At 41.6% G+C, this 19,300-nt stretch overlaps 1 protein-coding gene across 4 annotated transcripts in view; it reads right to left on the reverse strand.

Annotated features, from left to right (window-relative positions):
* The window catches only part of TAF15 (TATA-box binding protein associated factor 15), a 208,388-nt gene that overhangs the window by 22,410 nt on the left and 166,678 nt on the right, over nt 1–19,300 (reverse strand). For 2 of the 4 annotated variants that reach the window (XM_029612769.1, XM_029612770.1), the window contains 3 exons: nt 18,521–18,555; nt 17,009–17,041; nt 7,525–7,634 (listed from right to left, as the gene is read on the reverse strand). In XM_029612769.1, the coding sequence (XP_029468629.1) occupies nt 7,525–7,634; nt 17,009–17,041; nt 18,521–18,555 (178 nt within the window). The remainder of the gene's footprint in view (nt 1–7,524; nt 7,635–17,008; nt 17,042–18,520; nt 18,556–19,300) is intronic. The other 2 variants (XM_029612771.1, XM_029612772.1) reach the window with 2 other exon arrangements.

A 19,300-nucleotide genomic window follows, 5' to 3' on the forward strand; every position in this document is an offset into this window, starting at 1 on the left:
CCTGAGTGATGAGATTGGGAGCTACTCCCAGGCGTATTGGATCCCTGACTGAGAGGTCAAGCAGTGTGGGAAACCATACTTGCCGAGGCCAATATGGGCTATGAGTATCATGGACCCCTTTGTCCTGCTGTAGCTTCACCAGCGTTTTGGTGATAAGCGGTATTGGAGGATATGCATATAGTAGGCCAGAGTTCCAAGGGCGAGCAAAAGCGTCCTTGGCTGGCTGTTTTCTGTTTGTGTAGAGAACAGAAGTTGTCTACTTTGTGATTCAGATGAGACGCAAAGAGGTCTGTTGTTGGTTGTCCCCAACATTGGAATATCTTGGTCGCTACTGAGGGATTCAGGGACCATTCATGTGGTTGGAACTGACAACTGAGTCGATCTGCTAGGACATTCTGAATCCCTGCTAGATAAGTGGCCTGTAAGAACATTTGGGGCTGGTTCAAGGCCCAGCCCCAAATTTGTGCAGCTTCTTGACAAAGGAGATACGAGCCCGTACCCCCCTGTTTGTTGATGTACCACATAGCTACTGTGTTGTCTGTTTGGATCAGAACAGTCTTGTGTGAAAGGCAGTCCTTGAACACATGAAGCGCATAACGTATAGCTCGAAGTTCCAGAAAATTGATTTGATATGTGGCTTCGAGTTTTGTCCAAGTTCCTTGAGTTTGAAGAGAATTTATATGAGCTCCCCACCCCAAGGTGGATGCATCTGTAGTTAATGTTATCAGAGGGGCTGGTTTTTGGAAGGGTAGGCCCTTGCGTAAATTTCTCTTGGTTGTCCACTAACAGTGATGAGCGTAGTTGGTGGGTTACTTGGATTGGATAGTGTAAGGGTTGAATGGCTTGTATCCATTGGGTTACTCTCATGGCGAGTCGAGCCATAGGAGTGACTTGGACTGTGGAGGCCATGTGGCCTAGTAAGGTGAGGAACTGATGGGCTTTCGCTTGTTGTTGTAAGGAAATTGAGTGTGCCAACAGGGACAGTGTGTCTGCACGATCTTCTGGTAGAAAAGCATGTGCAATGTCTGTGTTTAATTCTGCTCCTATGAATTGGAGAAGATGAGAAGGATTCATGTGAGATTTCTGATAATTGATGAGGAATCCCAGTCTGTGAAGTTATTGCTCCTTGCTGAGATTGACTTTTGATGAGCCAATCGTTGAGATAAGGAAAGACATGAACACCTTGTTTGTGCAAGTGTGCTGCTATCACTGCCAGGCATTTGGTGAATACCCTGGGACCTGAAGCCAGGCCGAATGGCAACACTCGGTATTGGAAATGCTGATGTCCTACTGTGAATCGCAGATACTTGCGATGAGGCGGGAATATAGGAATGTGCGTATAAGCATCTTGAAGATCCAGAGAACAAAGCCAATCTCCCTTTTGTAGAAGTGGAAGCATGGTGCCTAGAGAAACCATCCTGAACTTTTTTTAAGAATTTGTTGAGATTTCTGAGATCTAGAATGGGACGTAGGCCTCCGGTTTTCTTTGGAATGAGGAAATACCGGGAATAGAATCCTCTGCCCTTCTGACTGTGTGGTACTGGTTCCACAGCTCTTGATTGCAGAAGAGTGGATAATTCTGTTTGTAATTGAAGGATGCGAGTGTGATCGAGATGGGAATTTTGTGGTGGAAACTCCTGAGGGAGCGATGTGAAGTCGAGGCGGTAGCCTTGATGGATTATCGAAAGGACCCAATGATCGGATGTTATTGCTGTCCACTCCTTGTAGAAATGGGATATTCTTCCTCCAACTGGCAAGGTGGTTTGGGGATTGGAATATAGGCCTTGTTCTCTGAAGTTTGTTTCAAAAGCCCAAGGCAGGCCCAGTTTGAGGAGCTGGTTGGGGCCTCGCAGACCGCTGCTGTATTTGTTGAGGTCTTTGTTGAGACCTTGGAGGTCTTGGCCTAGAAGCAGGAGGATAGTACCTCTTTGGACGGTAGAAGGGACATTTTGGTTCCCTACGCGGTGGTCTGCAACTTGTGTGGGTTTGCAGGGTCATGAGGCAGCATGGAGAGTTGTTTTAGTGTCTCTGAGTGCTTTCGAAGTTGAGCGACCACATCTTGCACTTTAGTGCCAAACAAATTATCTCCCTGACAGGGAAGGTCTACTAGTTTGTCCTGGAATTCTGGGCGTAAATCAGAAGCCTTTAGCCAGGCCCATCTTCTGGCACTAATGCCCGATGCTGCTGTTCGAGGATGTTCCAAAAGCATCATAGGCTGCTCTGACCTTGTGCTTCCCTGCATCCAAGCCCTTTTGGATTATGATTTGTGCTGCCTCCTGGTGTTGTTGAGGCAGAGAGGGTAGAAATTCCTCAATCTGTTTCCAGATATTTCTCTGGTGTTGGGTCATGTAAAGTTGGCATGCTGCAATTTTGGAGTTGAGCATGGCTCCCTGGCAGATTTTTCTTCTCATCTGATCTAAAAACCTATTGTCCTTCCCTGGAGGGATTGAAGCATGAGTTCTGGTTCTGCGAGATTTTTTCTGAGCAGATTCAACCACAAGGGAATTGTGAGGAAGTTGAGGTTTCTCAAATCCTGGGGCAGCTTGAACTAGATAGGTAGAATCTACCCTTTTATTAACAGCAAGAGTTGTACATGGGTGTTCCCAAATCCTCTGCTGAAGCTGCAGTAGCACTTCGTGGACAGGGATGGCCAGATTGTGCTTAGGAGGATCCACAAACTGTAATATCTCTAGTGTCTGTTGCCTCTCATCCTATTCAGCCTGTAGTTGGAAGGGTATGGACTCGGACATTTCCTGAATAAAAGATGAAAATGAGAGGTCCTCTGGAGGCGACTTTCTTGGATTGAGGTGGAGAGGGATCAGACATGAAATCTTCTGAAGAGGGCTCAGATTCTGTATCTGACCAGGTATCAGAAGTTGGTGTTGGATATTGAGGAGGCTCAGGCCTCTGAGGTGGAGGTATCCCAGAAGGGCCCTGCAAAGGATCTTGTGGATCAGGTGAAGTTTGTTGCTCCTCCTCTTCTTGCCCAGGCATAATGGGCAATGAAGCTAGAAGATCCTGATATCTTAGTGAGAAGGCTGTGTAATTGTGCTTCAGAATTGGAAGTGTCTGGAACTGTGAGAGAAGGATTTGGCAAAGAATGCTTGAATTTCCCCGATGACTTTTGCTTAGAAAATGTTTTTCTTTGCAAAGGGGGTTTGGATGGTGCCATGTTGTAGAGAGACATTGATTGTGTAACCGATGGCATCGATGATGTGGTAAAGGAAAACATCGAGATAGGAATCATCGATGGTATAGGTCGGGCTGGCATCGAAGGCATCGAGAATGGTAAAGGCACCGATGGTATGAACGCCTGAACCAGGTCCCGTCATTGATGTAGCCCTCAGCAAAATCGAGGAAGACACTGCTGGCATCGGTATCTGAGTTGCCGGCATCGGCTGTGAAGCCGGTATCGAAAGGACTGCTGACATCGGCGATCCCGCTGGCATAGACATGGTTGTCGGCATCGGTGATGACACCGGAATTTGATGCTGTAAGGCATCAGTGACTATTTGATTAACACAGTCAAGTCAGGAATCAAAGTTGATACTTGCTGTGATGTCGATGGTATCGATACTGGAACCGATGGAACCGTAGTCATCGAGGTTGAGGAAGACTTTTGCTTTTTAGCTATCGGTTCGTCCGGCGGTGGAAGCGGCAGGATAGATCGATGCCGGTGCTTGTGCTTCGATCTTGGTTCCGATACCGACCTTGTCGATGAAGTGGAGGGTGTTGGAGAAGAGGCATCGCCCGAACCCTCCAGAAGCCTTTTCTTGATGAGAATCTTTTTAGTGAGGCCTACCGGTGATGATTTTGTAGAAGTTGTCAGTGAAGGCCCCGATTGGATTTGAAAAATCTGTGCCATTTTTTCTTGGCGGAGTTTTCTGCCCTTTGCAGTCATCTCCTGGCATTCTGGACAGGCAGCGATGTCGTGCTGTCCTCCAAGGCACCGAATGCATTCAGTATCCGGGTCCGTTATGGACATTGTTCGGTTGCAGGCTGGGCACTTTTTGAAGCCTGACTACATGTTGACTCGACGTCCGATGGAAAACAGCTGAATTTATTAGCGAAAGCTAATTTGTTTGTCACCGTCCGGTGACAAACAGTATGAGACCCGAAATGGGGCAAATTATTTAAACAAATTATTGACTTTTCTGTCAAGTTGTGAGGAAAACCTCACAGGGCTCCTGTGACCGCGATGTAGATGGCAGTGTGGAAAAAAAAAAGACTGAAGTGAGACCCCTGTGGCAGGGAATATCCTGGCATGCTGGGCATGCTCAGTAGCCCCAGGCTGCCAGTTAAAAGCTTCTAGAAACTTTGCCAGAAGTTTTCCCGCATTAGGGCTCCTTGAGTGACATCACCCATATGTGAGGACTAGCATCCTGCTTGTCCTGGGATAATAAAGATTGTATTGGGAAACATTTAGGGTTCAGCAGGGTTGTTAACATATCTTAAAGAAAAATATCAACTCCTGGATAAGGATATATTTTCCATATGTCCAATTGTGTCACTTCCTCCACTTGGGAAAATAGAAGATTTATCTATGGGGAAAACCAATTTGAACACTGGGGTGAACAGGCAGATAAGATCAAAGGAGGAAATCACTAAGATATACAGCCTTCTTAATGATCCAAGCCAGAAGCCAACCTATATAAAAGGTGTGGGAAACTGATCTAGGGAAAGAACTCTAGGATGAATCATGGGATATGATCTTTCTTAATACTAAAAGGAGTTCTATATCTGTACTGCTTTCTGGAAACAGTTACAAAGTTTTATTGAGGTGGCATTTTACACCTGTCAGGTTATTTAAAGCCAATATATCAAAAGGAGACCTATGCTGGAGGGGATGTGGTCAAAAAGGTTCCTTTTTCAACATGTGGTGGAAGTGTCCTAAAATAGTAAAATTCTGGGGGACAGTTTCTCTTATAATTCAGCAAATTTTAAAAATTAACATCCACCTATCCCCCGATAATGCTTTATTAAATGCAGTCATAGAAAGCTCCAGGAAGGATTGGTTAATGGCACATCAAATAATAAAGCTGCCAGATGTGTTATAGCAGCGGCCTGGAAACTAGCCAATCCTCCATATTCAAATTTGATTATCCTAAAGATAGACAAGATGTGTGAGCTTTATAAGTTGACAGCCCATAAGCATCATACGTTACCTAGGTTTTCCTTGATGTGGTCCCCATATCTAAAATGGCGAACTGGACATCCATAAGTATTAGAATATAGGTGGCAGGATATGCCTATCTGTACCTCCCATAATAGCAAATAATATTTGGTGTTATAATTCAGATGCTAGCCTAAATCTGTAATCGAATAAGATGTAATTTGATACAAACATGATATCATGAAACAGTATATAATGTATTATGTATTACTAGATGTTTGTACAAGTTCAAATGTTTCAATAAAATATCATTAAAAAGAAAAGTCACCAAGTCCCTCAGAATAGAGGAAACAATTTTTAAAGGCAGTCGGGGCTGGTGTGAGACTCATGCATTGTAGTGGGTTATTAAGACGCTGAACATCTGTCAAAACATTCCTGCAGACTTTGAACAGAATCTGATTAACTTTCAGCGAACATGATCAAACTAAGGGGAAAAAAAATGAGTTCAGTCAAAATGGAAATGCTGATGAAACACCAGTCTTCTTTGATATGCCTCAAAATTATACTGTCAACGCTAAAGGTGCTAAAGAAGTCAAGATTATAAGTACTGGCTACGAAAAACAGCATCTCTGTGATATTATGCATCACCGCTGATGGTCATAAGTTGCCACCATACTTAATTTAAATCGAAAAAGCATGCCAAAAAAAATGGATGGATGACGGCAGAGCTCATGGAAGACTAAGTGTTGTGTGGAATGGACGTCCTGGACGTCTTTTTAACCCACCTAACATGATGCATTTAGGGGTCATTTGTCTGACCAGGTGAAAAATAAAATTGTGCAAAAACGTGGTGACTTGGTTGGCATGACTAACTATAGCCACTCGACGTTTCAGTCAAACCATTTAAGAAAGGAATATGAATCCTGGCTGTTAACTGACAATCTTCTGCTGACACCTTCCGGAAAAATTAAGAAAGCACCGGCATCAAAATTGGCAGAATGCTTTCAACAGCTTGGAAGCTAATCCCAGAAAGAATAGTGCAGCACTCATTTTTTAAATATTGCATCACCAACGCTCTTGATGATTCTGAAGACTATATATTATGGGATAATGAAGATAAAGAGGTCTCCGAAGAATCCGACTCTGATGAATCTGTCTCATATGGATTTGGAAGGATGAAATTACTACAGTAATACCGTAAAATACCTGTGGTAGAATTTTGTACCATTGCTTATGGTAGTGTTTCACTATTTAACAGTTTTATATACCGACCTTCATAGTAAATAACCATATCGTTTGCAACCTTGAGTGCTGCACTATTCTTTCTGGGATTAGCTTCCAAGCTGTTGAAAGCATTCTGCCAATTTTGATGCCGGTGCTTTCTTAATTTTTCCGGAAGGTGTCAGCAGAAGATTGTCAGTTATTGTTTTTGTATTGAATTCTATTACTGTATATTAAAAATATTCGATATACTGTTATTTGTGAGTTTCATTTTACTCTTAGAATCATTCATAGAAATATCACTCAAAATTCTACAAAATTCCTAAAAATATTTTTTAAAGATATTCTGTGAAATGTATTTTTTCTTTAAGCAAAGCTTTTTACATTTCTGGTGGTACTGAAACTAGTGTGTGTCTTACAATTGTGACGTCTCAGAATCGAAGAAATACGGTAACTATGCCCTGAACATGAAGAAAAGGTAAGTTAACGTAAAAGGGAAGAGGAGGGCCAATTATACCAGCATCTTTTAATCTACTTTACTACCAGATCATTTTTACCCTCTCGCTATTATTATGGAAACATTTTATGAAAATAACATTTTCTCTGACACCACTGAAAACAGATTACAAATAATTTACATAGATTAAACTGTTTTCTACTACTTTGTTTTATGGACTTCCTACAGCAAAAACTGTTTAAACATGCACGGTTCAGCTGCATACAGGAGAAATTAGATATTTAAAAAGGATAAGACCAGCCCAGAAGTACAGTATCTGCTTAAAAGTAGTGGTGCGGAGGAGCACCACCAAGGTTGCAAAACTCTGTTGCTTTTCTATATGCTCCTGGATCTCCCTGGAAGGGTGAGATAGTAGGACAAAGACTTTAAACACATATGACAGAAGTCAGACAAGGTATGTGTAATCTGAAGTTGGCAATTTAAATTTAGAATTGAGTGGTGGTGGGAAGAGGGGAGGGTTTTAAAAGCTCCCTTTTCCCCAGCTATAAAAGCATTTTAGGTTTGGTAAAAAAAAAAAACCCCCAAAAAAACCCGACTTACAGTATTTAAGAGTTTAAGAAACAAAAAAATAAAAACCCGCAGCACATATATTCTCAGTTATACTAATGTTTCATGTAGGAATAAAAAGGTCTTGTTATATCATTGAATATCTTAATTACAGCTAACCACACACCTTTATGATGCCAATCTGCTTGAAATAATCTGCTACTTGGTCAGCTGAAACATCATCACCCAAACCTTGGACAAATATTGTGTTATTATCAGAGTTGTCTTGGTCAGAGTCTAGGAGAAGCAAAAATTTCACACCATCAATGTAAAGCTTAACAAACATAGTGGATTCTGAGAAGACATGCCTTCTATTGGTCAAAATTCAGATTATATAATCGGACACAGTAAGTCTAAAGCACTAACCACAAGTACCTGTATTAAATATTCTCTCAAACTAGCAATCTCTTAAAAGTACTGCAGACTTGATATTTTCTAAGACTTTCTAACCCAAATGGAAGCTAACCTTGCTCCACAATCATTGCCTCCCTTCCCAGGCACCCATGTTAGCAATACTGATTATGTCAAGACATGTATAAATCACATTAGTGCTCTAAGAGAACAGTCCTATAGAAATGATAAACCATAAACTCTACTAGAAAAAAAAATGGCTGACCTGGTAAAGATATAATAAAACTAAACATTTATCGAAATATGACAGCCTTTATAGTTGGCATAACCCATAAAATACTTGAATACTGTGTATAATTCTGGTCGCCGCATCTCAAAAAAAGATAATTGATGGAGAAGGTACAGAGAAGGGCAACCAAAATGATAAAGGAGATGGAACAGCTCCCCTATAAGGGAAGGCTGAAGAAGTTAGGGCTGTTCAGCTTGGAGAAGGGATATGATAGAGGTCTTTAAAATCAAGAGAGGTCTTGAACTAGTAGATGTGAATCAGTTATTTACACTTTCGGATAATAGAAGGACTAGCGGGCATTCCATGAAGTTAGCAAGTAGCACATTTAAGACTAAATCAGAGAAAATTCTTTCACTCAACGCACAATTAAGCTCTGGAATTTGTTGCCGGAGGATGTGGTTAGTGCAGTTAGTGTAGCTGGGTTTAAAAAAAGGTTTGGATAAGTTCTTGGATGAGAAGTCCATTAACTGCTATTAATCAAGTTGACTTAGAGAATGGTCTCTGCTATTAATGGCATCAGTAACATGGGATGATGTTAGTGTTTGGGTACTTGCCAGGTTCTTGTGACCTGGTTTGCCCTCTGTTGGAAACAGGATGCTGGGCTTGATGGACCCTTGGTCTGACCCAGCATGGGAATTTCTTATGTTCTTATCAGTAAAATAACAAAAGGAGAGAGTGTTGAAAGATTAGGAAATTAAAGATTGATATGAGAAAGAGGTGCGGGAGATGAAAGAAAGGAGACAAGCACAGAAGAGACAATGGATAAGAGAACTAGGAAATGAAGTTGAGACAAGACTGAGTCCAGAAAGAATCACCGAGGGGGGGGGGAAAAAAAGAAGAGTATTTGCTGTAAATGTTTGTAAACCTGGGTGTAGTTAAGATCTCCAACTCTTGAAAAGAGTACATTAGTCATGAGAGATTGAGAATCACTGACTTAGTAGATACAAACGTTTGCGTAACTTCAGGATCTAAAGCTGGACTTGTCATGAGGCCCAAGAAGTTCATGAAAGGTAACTAGATTCTGTGAAATTTCTAATGCAACAAGTGTGTAAACAGTCTTGAAAACAGGAATTCGAGCATGGAGGGGAAAAGATTACAAGGGCTAGCTGATTTTACTTGCAGGACCCACTGCTTTTGATAACTGTTGAAAGAGACACCTAATAGCAGAAGGATGGCTGGGGAACACTAATCACCACTGTTACTACTACTGAAACTGTCCAGATAGATACCCTGATCCACCGTGAAGAACCTGCATGTTGACTCTCAGGGAACAGAGGAAGTTGGAAGGCTAAGAAGCATCTGGAAGAATGAAAACTATAGCTGATGAAATGCTTGAGAAAAAAATGGAAAATAAGCAGTGGGACCGGGTGAGGAGGTGAAACTAGACTACAAGGTGACAGCTAGACCAAGACTACTGAAGCCACTAGATCCTACACCTACAACTCCAATTTACTTTGAACTGAAGAACTGATATGCAGCTCTGCAAGAGGAACTGAAATTGAAGCTCCAAAGCTGAAATTGGATCTTCCACTGTACCTTGGAAGCAGAGAGTAGTGATAGTTGGTGACTTGCTTCTGAGTGACATGGAAGCATTAATCTGTTGACCAGACACTGTCTTGGGAGGCCAAGCTATAGCAATAAAGATAAGATGTGACTAGTCCTTTCAGTACCTTCTGCACTGTTCTCACCAACGGAATTGAAGGAAAGACATACAGTAGATCTATATCCCACATCCTGTTTTCTAAAGGAAACAAAGTTTAAGGTTCTTTGGTTCCTTAGCCACAGACTGCCCCAAATAAAAACAAGAGACAGCAGAACAAGGAACACAGGCAACTATCTGGAAAAGCAAAGAGAAGCTGAGAAAATCAGAAGCATGAAGACAAAATGAAAAGGCATGAGCTAAATTGAAAGAAAAAAATAGCTAATATAGTAAGAGGGCGATGAGACTAGATATTAGTGACAAAGGAGGTACAAAAGTAGGGTTTTAGATTCAAAGGCAAGTAGGAGGGAATATGAAGAGGCTAACAGAAAAACTGCTTGCTATTTCTGGTCAGTATTCACTGAGGGAGGGATTCGGGCAGGACTAGATAACAAAACCTGCCGCACAAAGATCTGTAAGTGAGGTAGAGAGTTTTCAGAAGACTGTTCATAAGATAGCAAAACTAGATAAAACAATGGGAATGGACAGGATACATCTTTGGGTCATAAGGCAATGTAGGAAGTTCTGGAAATATTGAAAAAGTCAGACTGGGACACATGGTTCCTCTTGACAAAAGTAGTAAGGAGTCTGAGAACTACAGACTGGACAGTATGACCTTCATGGTTAGTAGAATAGAATCACTAGTAAAATAAAAGAGAGTGCAGTTCCTGAAACCCAATGGATTACATGATTTGAGGCAGCACAGCTCTATCAGAGATAAGTTTTGACAAATTAATCAATTTCTTTGATTGGGTGACCACAGTAAGATCAGAAAGAGCACACTAGATGTAGTGTACTTTGATTTCAGAAAGGCTTTTGACAGTTATGCACAAATGACTTATCTGGTGTATTTGTATGGGCCCTAAAAGTGATTGAGTTAAACTGGATGAATGTAAGGCAAAGGATAGTACTAGGAGTTCACTTGTGGAAAAGGAGGCTACTAGCAGCATGCCACAGGATCGGTCCTTGGTCCAGTTCTGTTTAACATTTGTTAGTGATTCTGTAGAAGGGCTATTGGGAAAGGTTTGCCTTTTTATGGATGATACCAAAATTTGCAACAGGGAAGACACCCTGGAATGAGTGGAAAGATGAGGAATCTAGTGAAGATTGAGAAATGGTCTACAGCAGTGGTATTCACTTTATTCACTTCCAGACCGAGAGCCACAAACTTTGGATTTTCAGAATATCCTTAATATATGTGAGAAATTGTACACAACTGAGGCAGTGTGAATCCAAATCTCTCATATGCATATTCATTAGGCATATCCCAAAAACCTCACTTATTTGCAGCCCTCAAGGACTGGAAATAAATACCACTGATCTAGACTAACAGCTAAAATTTAATGCTAAAAATGCAGTCACGAATTTAGGTTGCAAAAACTTGAGAAAAGTACAGTACACAGGGCAAAGTTGTTCTGTGCACAAAAGCAAAATCTGGGGGTGATATCTGATTATCTTAAGGTGGCCAGAGATCTCAGTCTATCTCTCACAAGTCAGAGATAGAGCGATTTCCCTAACCGGCCCAAACATTTGGAATACATTACTTGAAAAGTTACGACTCCAGCAGAATTTTATATCATTCAAGAAGGATGTAAAAACTTGGCTATTTTGCAAGGCCTTTGATGGAGAAACTCCATGATTAGATTGAATACAGATGCAGGACAGATTAGGCAAAATCAAGTTTTAAAATTACTTGATTTTATTGTTTTGTTATGATTGACATTTTGATTTTATTGATTATTGTATTTTGTTTTATTTTGTTTTGATATTATTGATTAAGATTGTATTTTGTTTTTATTTCATTTAACTGTTTTATTTTAAATTATTTATGTAAACTGTTATGATGGTATATTCCGAATAACGGTCTATAAAACTTATAAATAAATAGTAGACAAGGCAACAGCAAAAGCCAGAAGGATGCGAGGATGCACAGGAATAACCATTAGGAAAAAGGATACAATATTGCCTCTATACAAGTCTGAGCTATGTATGATTCTGGAGACCACACTTTCAAAAGGATAGAAATTGAATAGAATCCAGAAGGCAGTTACTAAAATGGTCAAATGTCTTTATCATAAAGTATACCCTGGAGGAAAGGGAAGATGATAGAGACATTTAAATACTTCTAAGGAATAAATGCACAGGAGGCAGATCTCTTTCAACAGAAAGGAAGCTCTGGAATGAGAGAGCATGGTATGAATTACAGTGTTGACTTGGGAGTAATCCAAGGAAATATTTCTTTACAGAAAGGGTAGTGAATGCATGAACAGCCTACCTGTGTCAAGGGCAGCATTAGAATTTAAGAAAACATGGGGCAAGCACAAAGGATCTCTGAGGGAGAGAAACTATAAAGCTTAGAAGGAGATGTAGATGAATAAACTAGATGGGCCATAGTGTCTTTATCTGCCATCATGTTTTGTTGATAGGTCTTTGCAATGGAGAAACTGACCTCTTAGAGCCCAGTAAACCTAACACCCTATCAAGCCAACTGCTTTTGCCTGGGACAGTGTTTTCTAACTAGCAGCTACAAAATATCTTGCTATGGTTAGTAACTAATCAGTTTTGTTTTTAAAGTGAATATGCTCAACTGCAAGCTTATTATCCAATTATAAAATCTTATCAGATAAACTTGGAAGTATAAATTCTTCTAATTTGACTGCACAGCAAGTTACTGGATATGACAATATATGGACATGAGTGATCTGACAAACGAGACCTGCAGCAGTAAAACTACTATGACCAACTCTTAAATGGTTCTTTGTATACCTACATGCACATTCTTTCACACCAATATGCATTTTTTAGAATGTTTCCATGGGAATTCTCTTCATATAATTTAAATCTAGTTGCATTTCAGTGAAAAGATTTTTAAAGTGTCACCTAAACAGAGTTCCTTACTTGTGACAGGTGCTCTGAGGACAGCAGGATGTTAGTCCTTGCACATGGACAAACACATATGGAGCCTGGCACAGAAATTTGATTTCAAAGTTCCTAGAAAATTTCAGTATAACCTATTGAGTCAGTTTACACTTGAAATGTAGGGTTAGTCTGCTGGTTAAAGCAGCAAGCTATGACACTCCTTGTTACCAGGGCCGGTGCAAGGGGATTAGGCACCCTAGGCGAACCTTCTGCCTTGTGCCTCCACACCCCCTCCCGGTCACGCCACCACCCCACAGTCTCTGCCCTGACTCCTACCTAATTCTCGATTGTTCCTGCCAAGTGTGTGGTTTTCTGGGCCACGAGTAGGTTGGGTGCTGCTCATAGCCCGCCAAATCACTCCTCTTTGCCACTGCTTGTGGCCCCATATGGCTCACGACCAGTGGCGCACCAAGGGTCTCTGGTGCCCAGGGGCCAATGAATTTGTGTGCCTCTCCAGCACCCCCCCCCCCCCCAATCCTTCTTGTACTATTGCTTAAGGCCACAGAAAATCAATGGCGTCTAGACAGAAGAATTTTGGGGGGGGGAGCCAAAATGACATTTCCTCATCACACCCACCGCCATAGCATAGCCCCCTGCTTTAAAATTGGCAATAAAAAAAAAGTCTTAATAAGAAAGACCAAAGGGTCTTCTGCGTAATTCTAAAAAGCTGGCCAGTTTCACACCTCTAGTAAAACTATTATTACAATTATTTTATAACTTTATTCAACTAATTCTATATGGCTATGAAAGTGAAGTCTGGAAAGTATACAGGAAGGAAAAGAATGTCAATATAAATCTTGCACCTCCATTTCTGTAACATACTGTGCATCCATGGAAATTCACCCAACAATGGAACTTGGTGTTTCCCTTACAACTCAAACAAAAAAATATTTTTAAATTCTGGTATCACCTCACAGTAATAGCAAACACCTTCCACTGCCAGACACATTGTGAACAGAAAACCCCGCCAAAAAGACACTCAAAATCTATACAGCAAGCCTATCATAACATAACAGTAATAACACCAAGGACTCAAACAACAATAACCCTACCTGTGAAAAAGCAGCACCGTAAATATTACACTGGGTCCCAGAATACCAATGCACCACCAACAGAGGAAACAAAACAACCCTGATTGCTATAGATCTACACAGACACGCTAGCAGAATCTCTCATTTTATTTTATTTATTTTTAGTTTTTATATACGATCTTCTTGCATTAGATACAAATCAAACTGGTTTACATGCACAGAGCAGAGACCGACCCTCACCAAATACAGAATAAAGGATCACAAATTAGACAAACTGAAATGGAAATCCCAAAAAGCCAGATTCTGAGTGTAACAATGGAAAACCAGAACCACCATTCCTCATAAAGCAAATAAAATCAAGAAACAAAGTATCAATTATAATAGTAAAACCATTCTAATAAAATATTTTAAAATTACTGATAAATAGAATAATTATTAAAATCAAATACATTTTTAAAACATTTCTCAAGCACCAATAATATATTTCAAAACAGCATACATAACAAACACCCAGTAATTAAAACTAATAAGGATTTTAAAAAGCCCTGCTGTCCAAACCTGGGAACTCTTGATTTCCAATCACTCTGAAATTGTTGAGGATTAGGTTAGGGGAGCGCACAAACTTTATCTCCTCTCTCACACACACTCATCACATGTTCATTCTTTCTCACACATACACACACACATACATGCTCTTATACCGACCATAAACTCCCTCTCTCTCACAGACAGACACACTTCAGGCTCTAAGGCCCTCTCTTCCCCTACACCACCCACACACAAGTTCTCACTTCCCTGGATTCTCACACATACTCTCACTCTCACTGGCTCCTTCACATACACACACACCCAGGCAAGCTCCCAGTCAGTCATTCTCACACCATTCCCTCCCCACCCCCCAGGCATGCACACATTCATTCTCACACACACAACAAACCCCCAAGCAGGCACCAATTCATTCTCACACATACACCACACACAGGCAGACCCCAGGAAGACTCCCATTTTTTCTCATACACAGATACAGCCTCAGGCAGGCACCCATACACTCCCAGGTAGACACCTATTCATTCTTACACCGCTCCCCTCCCCACCCCCCCAAGCATGCACACATTCATTCTCACACACACAGACCCCCAAGCAGGCACCAATTCATTCTCACACACATACACCACACACAGGCCGGCACCTATTCTCACACAGACAGACCCCAGGAAGACACCCATTTTTTCTCATATACAGATATAGCCTCAGGCAGGCACCCATACATTCACACATATATACCCCCAGGCAGACTCCCATTCATACACATGCACACACTAAAGGCAGACCCCCTCTCTTTCTTTTGCCAGCAATCTCGGAGCCTCTCATTTCTCTGCTGCCACTGTCACTGCTGCCGCGTGGCTATTGGGGAGGCGCCGATTGCTGCTCCTGACACTGAAGCCCATTCTGCTGCCTCCTCTGTGCAGGCCCTGCAGATTAGAAAACTAAGATCTGAAATATATATATATATATATATATATATATATATATAGGCTTCCACTTCCTCCATGCCAATCTCGTACATTGTGAGATCGGCATAAATTGCTACTCTTGCTCATTCCCAAAGATAAACGTGCCAATCACTAAAAATAATTTTTTGATTTTTTACCTTTGCTGTCTGATCTTAGTTTTCTAAGTCACAGGCTTTTTTTTTTCCCCACCTCCCTTTCTTGTTTTTTTGCTAATTCCTTTTACAAGGTCTTTTTTTTCTATTTCTTTTCTCTCCATCTGTCTTCTTCCCTCACTCCCCCAGTCTCTCAACTCACTCCCCCCCCCACCCCACACACACACACTCTAGAGGCCCTCAGCCTCTCTCTCATCTCTAGGCCTCCTCTGCGTGGGTTGCCGCAAGATGGGCTCTGCGGTGGCCCTGATCTTCTCTGGCCGCCTGCGACGTGGGATCTGCAGCGGCCTGGCTACCAGACCTCTTTTCGAGCCGCTGCGATGTGGAATCTGTGGTGGTCCTGCTACCGGGTTTCCTCCTCTTCTCGAGCCACCGCGACACGGGATACGCAGCAGCCCATTAATGCTGCTGCTCTTCTGTACGCGGCCGATGCTCCTCCTTCCTGACCACGCGGTTCTGGCAATGTTTTTCTTTCGGGGCCGTGCAGGAAGGAGGAGGAGCACATGCATGTTTGAACGGGACCTTTTTCTTCGGGCCGTGGTGAGATCAGCTCCACCATGGCCCCGCCGATCTTCCTGCTGTGTGCATCCAGCACACAGCACAGCAGTAGTTCCCCACTCACCCGCCAGTGAGATGAGGTCCACTGGCTGCGGCATGGGCCTCCAAGTCAGCCATCATCGCCCCCCTATGGCCCTGCACCTGGGGGCACTGACCCCCCTTGTTACACCACTGCTCACGTCCCAGGCCTAGTGCTTCTGCTGGTCCTGCTTGTGACCTTGAGCAAGTCACTTCACTCTCCATGCCCTCAGGTACAAACATAGGGACTGAGACTCAGAATAGGAGAAAAGCCTTTGTGAATCAGGCCCTCAGATTGTAAACCTGACAAGGAAATACCTACCTTACCTGAATGTAACCTAAGTGTCATGAAAGGTGGAATATTAAACTCCAAGGGAAATAGGGCACTGTGTTCAGTGCTAAGGGGGCTTGATGCCCTCCTGATGGCCGATACAGCTCCCAGGTCCTTCAATGTTCATGCCTCAGATGTCAATGGGTTGGACTTGTGTATCCTGAAGTGCTTTTCCTCCAATGATGCCCCCAGTGAAACCGGAAAAGGCCATGCCTCGAACTAATGGTGCAGGGAGGTCACAGACCCTGAAAATCCCCACAACAGACTGCAAAGAAGGTATAACTTACCGCACCGCCTCAATGACTAGGGGGGGAACCGAGGAAAGGGGACCCCATGCAAAAGCGGCTAAAAAAAAATCGTAAGAAAACAATGAAGAGAGCAGAACTCCAACACCGCGAAGCAACAGCACTGCGGAAAGACAGACTGAAGGGGGAGACCCCACGTGGCTGTGCGGATAGTGGCATGCTGGAAATGCTCCATGTGCCAGTCAAAGTTCTAGAAACTGAGATGTTTTCCATGCCGGGCTCCATCTGATGTCACCCCCATGTCTGCCATCCTGTTTGTCCTGGGAGAATTCCACAATTAGCTTATTTCTTTTACAGCACTTGAAATGTAAACTTTTGCCATGTCACTTTGGAGGAAAATTATTAGTCTCGCACTTAGCACTCTGGAACTTATTAACATGGAAGACAACCTGCTCTTTTCAGAAAGACTCAGGCACAAGCTTTAAAATTAGGAACGTCTCTTACCGGCATGGGATTTTTCTCCATAATCTCTCTGACCTGTAAAGATGGGAAGGATGAGGGAGTGAGGTAGATGGTCAACAGAAAAAAACCAAAACATAAGTCTTGTCAAGGAATATCGAGTTTAAAATAAAATGCTTAGTTTATGCTCATTTACCCCCAAAGTTACAGAAGCATGTCTGAACCTGGGACACTGGAAATTTTCAAAAACAAGTCTAAAAAATTCAAACACGTTTCTACTTTATGAAAAACCTGAAGAATCAATAGGCAAAATTTATTCAAGACCAAGCCATGTTTACTGTTAAATTCTCCATGTACAGGCTGTTTATAAGGCAGCTTATGGCCACCTTCTTTAGAGAGGAGATTCATTCATTTACCCCAAACTTCCATAGATACCAAAAAGACATCAAGAAAAAAAATTGAAATATGTTTGCATTTAACTAAATCTGCACACAATGAAAGTGGACATCAGCTTCTGGTTATACAGTGAACAGATTCTTGAAAGAGTTTCCTTTAATTGCCCTAGCCTTAATGGGGAAAATGAGGAACTAAGGAACAGAGTATCAGTTATAAAGTCCCAAGCTGATTTACAATCTGCCAATAAACCTACACAACCTCAAAGGATTAAGGGATGATTTTCAATAATTAAAGTTACCCTAATACAATGGGATAGATGACCCCATTACACTGTAAACAAATGGGCCAACATAGGGCACAGGAAAGCTTCTTAGAAAGCACCACTTCAGTTATTTTTAGGAAAATAGATCCAGTTAAGACAAAGAAAAATTTTGCTCCAAGTCTAGAATAGATTAAATTCAGTTTTCACATTTCTATTTTCTCTGTATCCCCATTTCTCTTTTGATGCATACCATACTTTCTCCCATCCAATCTTCCTCTTGTTCCCACTGCCTGCTCATGCCAGATGACCTAAACTTCTCAAACTATTCACTTAGGGCTTTTCCTCAGGGAAACAATGGGGCACACTTTACATTTAAGTCTGATTCAAAATGCCAAACTAGAGCAAGAAGTCAAAGTCGGGGGAGGGAGAACAGGGGTCCAAGTTAAAACAGCACAATTAGCCTTCAATTTTCCAGTGTCCCTGTTTATGGAATATTAAGCTAAGCCAGACATTTAATTCTACATGTGTTAAGTTTAAGAACTAGTCACAGTTATGGCAGGTTTACACTGGGAGAACATTCAGACTTGTTCAACAGCCTTTGCCAAACTGGTTTTTTGCTGGTGTTCCTTTTAAAGTGCTGATTCAAAACTCTCCAAGCAGAATTCCACAAGTTCTTAGTTTTTTTAAAAATAAAAAAGCCAATAAAATACCCAGTTAATATAGCTTACCAGTGTCTCTCATGCAATCCCATGGAAAAATTCACTTTGTTAAAACACCCCTTTGAGCACATGAACACACCAGCGTTAGATCTGCAATATTGCTTCTACTGGATTGAAACCAGGAATGGGTGGCTTATTTATACAGAATTTCCACTGAAAGTTTGGATACTCAGCACTTACCACCAAAATTTTTGAAGCCACCACGGTCACCACCACTGCAGAGGAAAAATTGAAGAAATGATTTCTTCCTTATCTCTTATGCGTTGAGCTCAAGGCTCAGCATTACGCTTTAACTGATCGCCAGCTTAAGGGTGGGAAGGGTGAGGAAGCGGCAGGGAGAGGAGTTATCTAGTTTGCAAAAACTATCGCCAGATGCCCTATTTCTAGCTTACAAGGGTGTCTGGCACAGCATTGGTTATTTCTAATCAAATTAGTTTACAATAATTAAAAAAAAAAAAAAAAAGTCTTGTCAAAGTACTGTTTCCTTAAACAAAAAAGGTATAGAAAACCAGAATGGGCATCTGGTTTATTTAGATAGCATGTTAACTGCAGGCATGGCTAATGAGATGAACTACCACTATAAGTTCTGTAGTAATTTATATGGTGCATTAACTACAAAGATGCTCAGGTGATTTGTTTGGAAAACACTACAAGCACTAATGAGGAACTGTGCGTGCGCTTTTACATGACAGCAAGCTTCAATAGCAGAGGTTGTGAAGTTACAATTCATTCTGAAACCTGTAGCACAAAATGTAGACCAAGTTAAGTTAAACAATCTAATAGGACACTAGCCAGATCGCCTGTGCTTTTAGACAACTTAAAAAAAAAATTGATCAACATTAATAAATGCAATCTTCGTACTACCCTTTTCTCAATTATGCTCCCAGCAATAGACTGATTTCTCCTCCCCTGTAGTTTTGCTAACATTCAATCCCTTTCCCTAGCAGATACCCTGTAAAC

The sequence above is a fragment of the Rhinatrema bivittatum genome, chromosome 8 (assembly GCF_901001135.1).
Source record: "Rhinatrema bivittatum chromosome 8, aRhiBiv1.1, whole genome shotgun sequence".
Classification (NCBI taxonomy): domain Eukaryota; kingdom Metazoa; phylum Chordata; class Amphibia; order Gymnophiona; family Rhinatrematidae; genus Rhinatrema; species Rhinatrema bivittatum.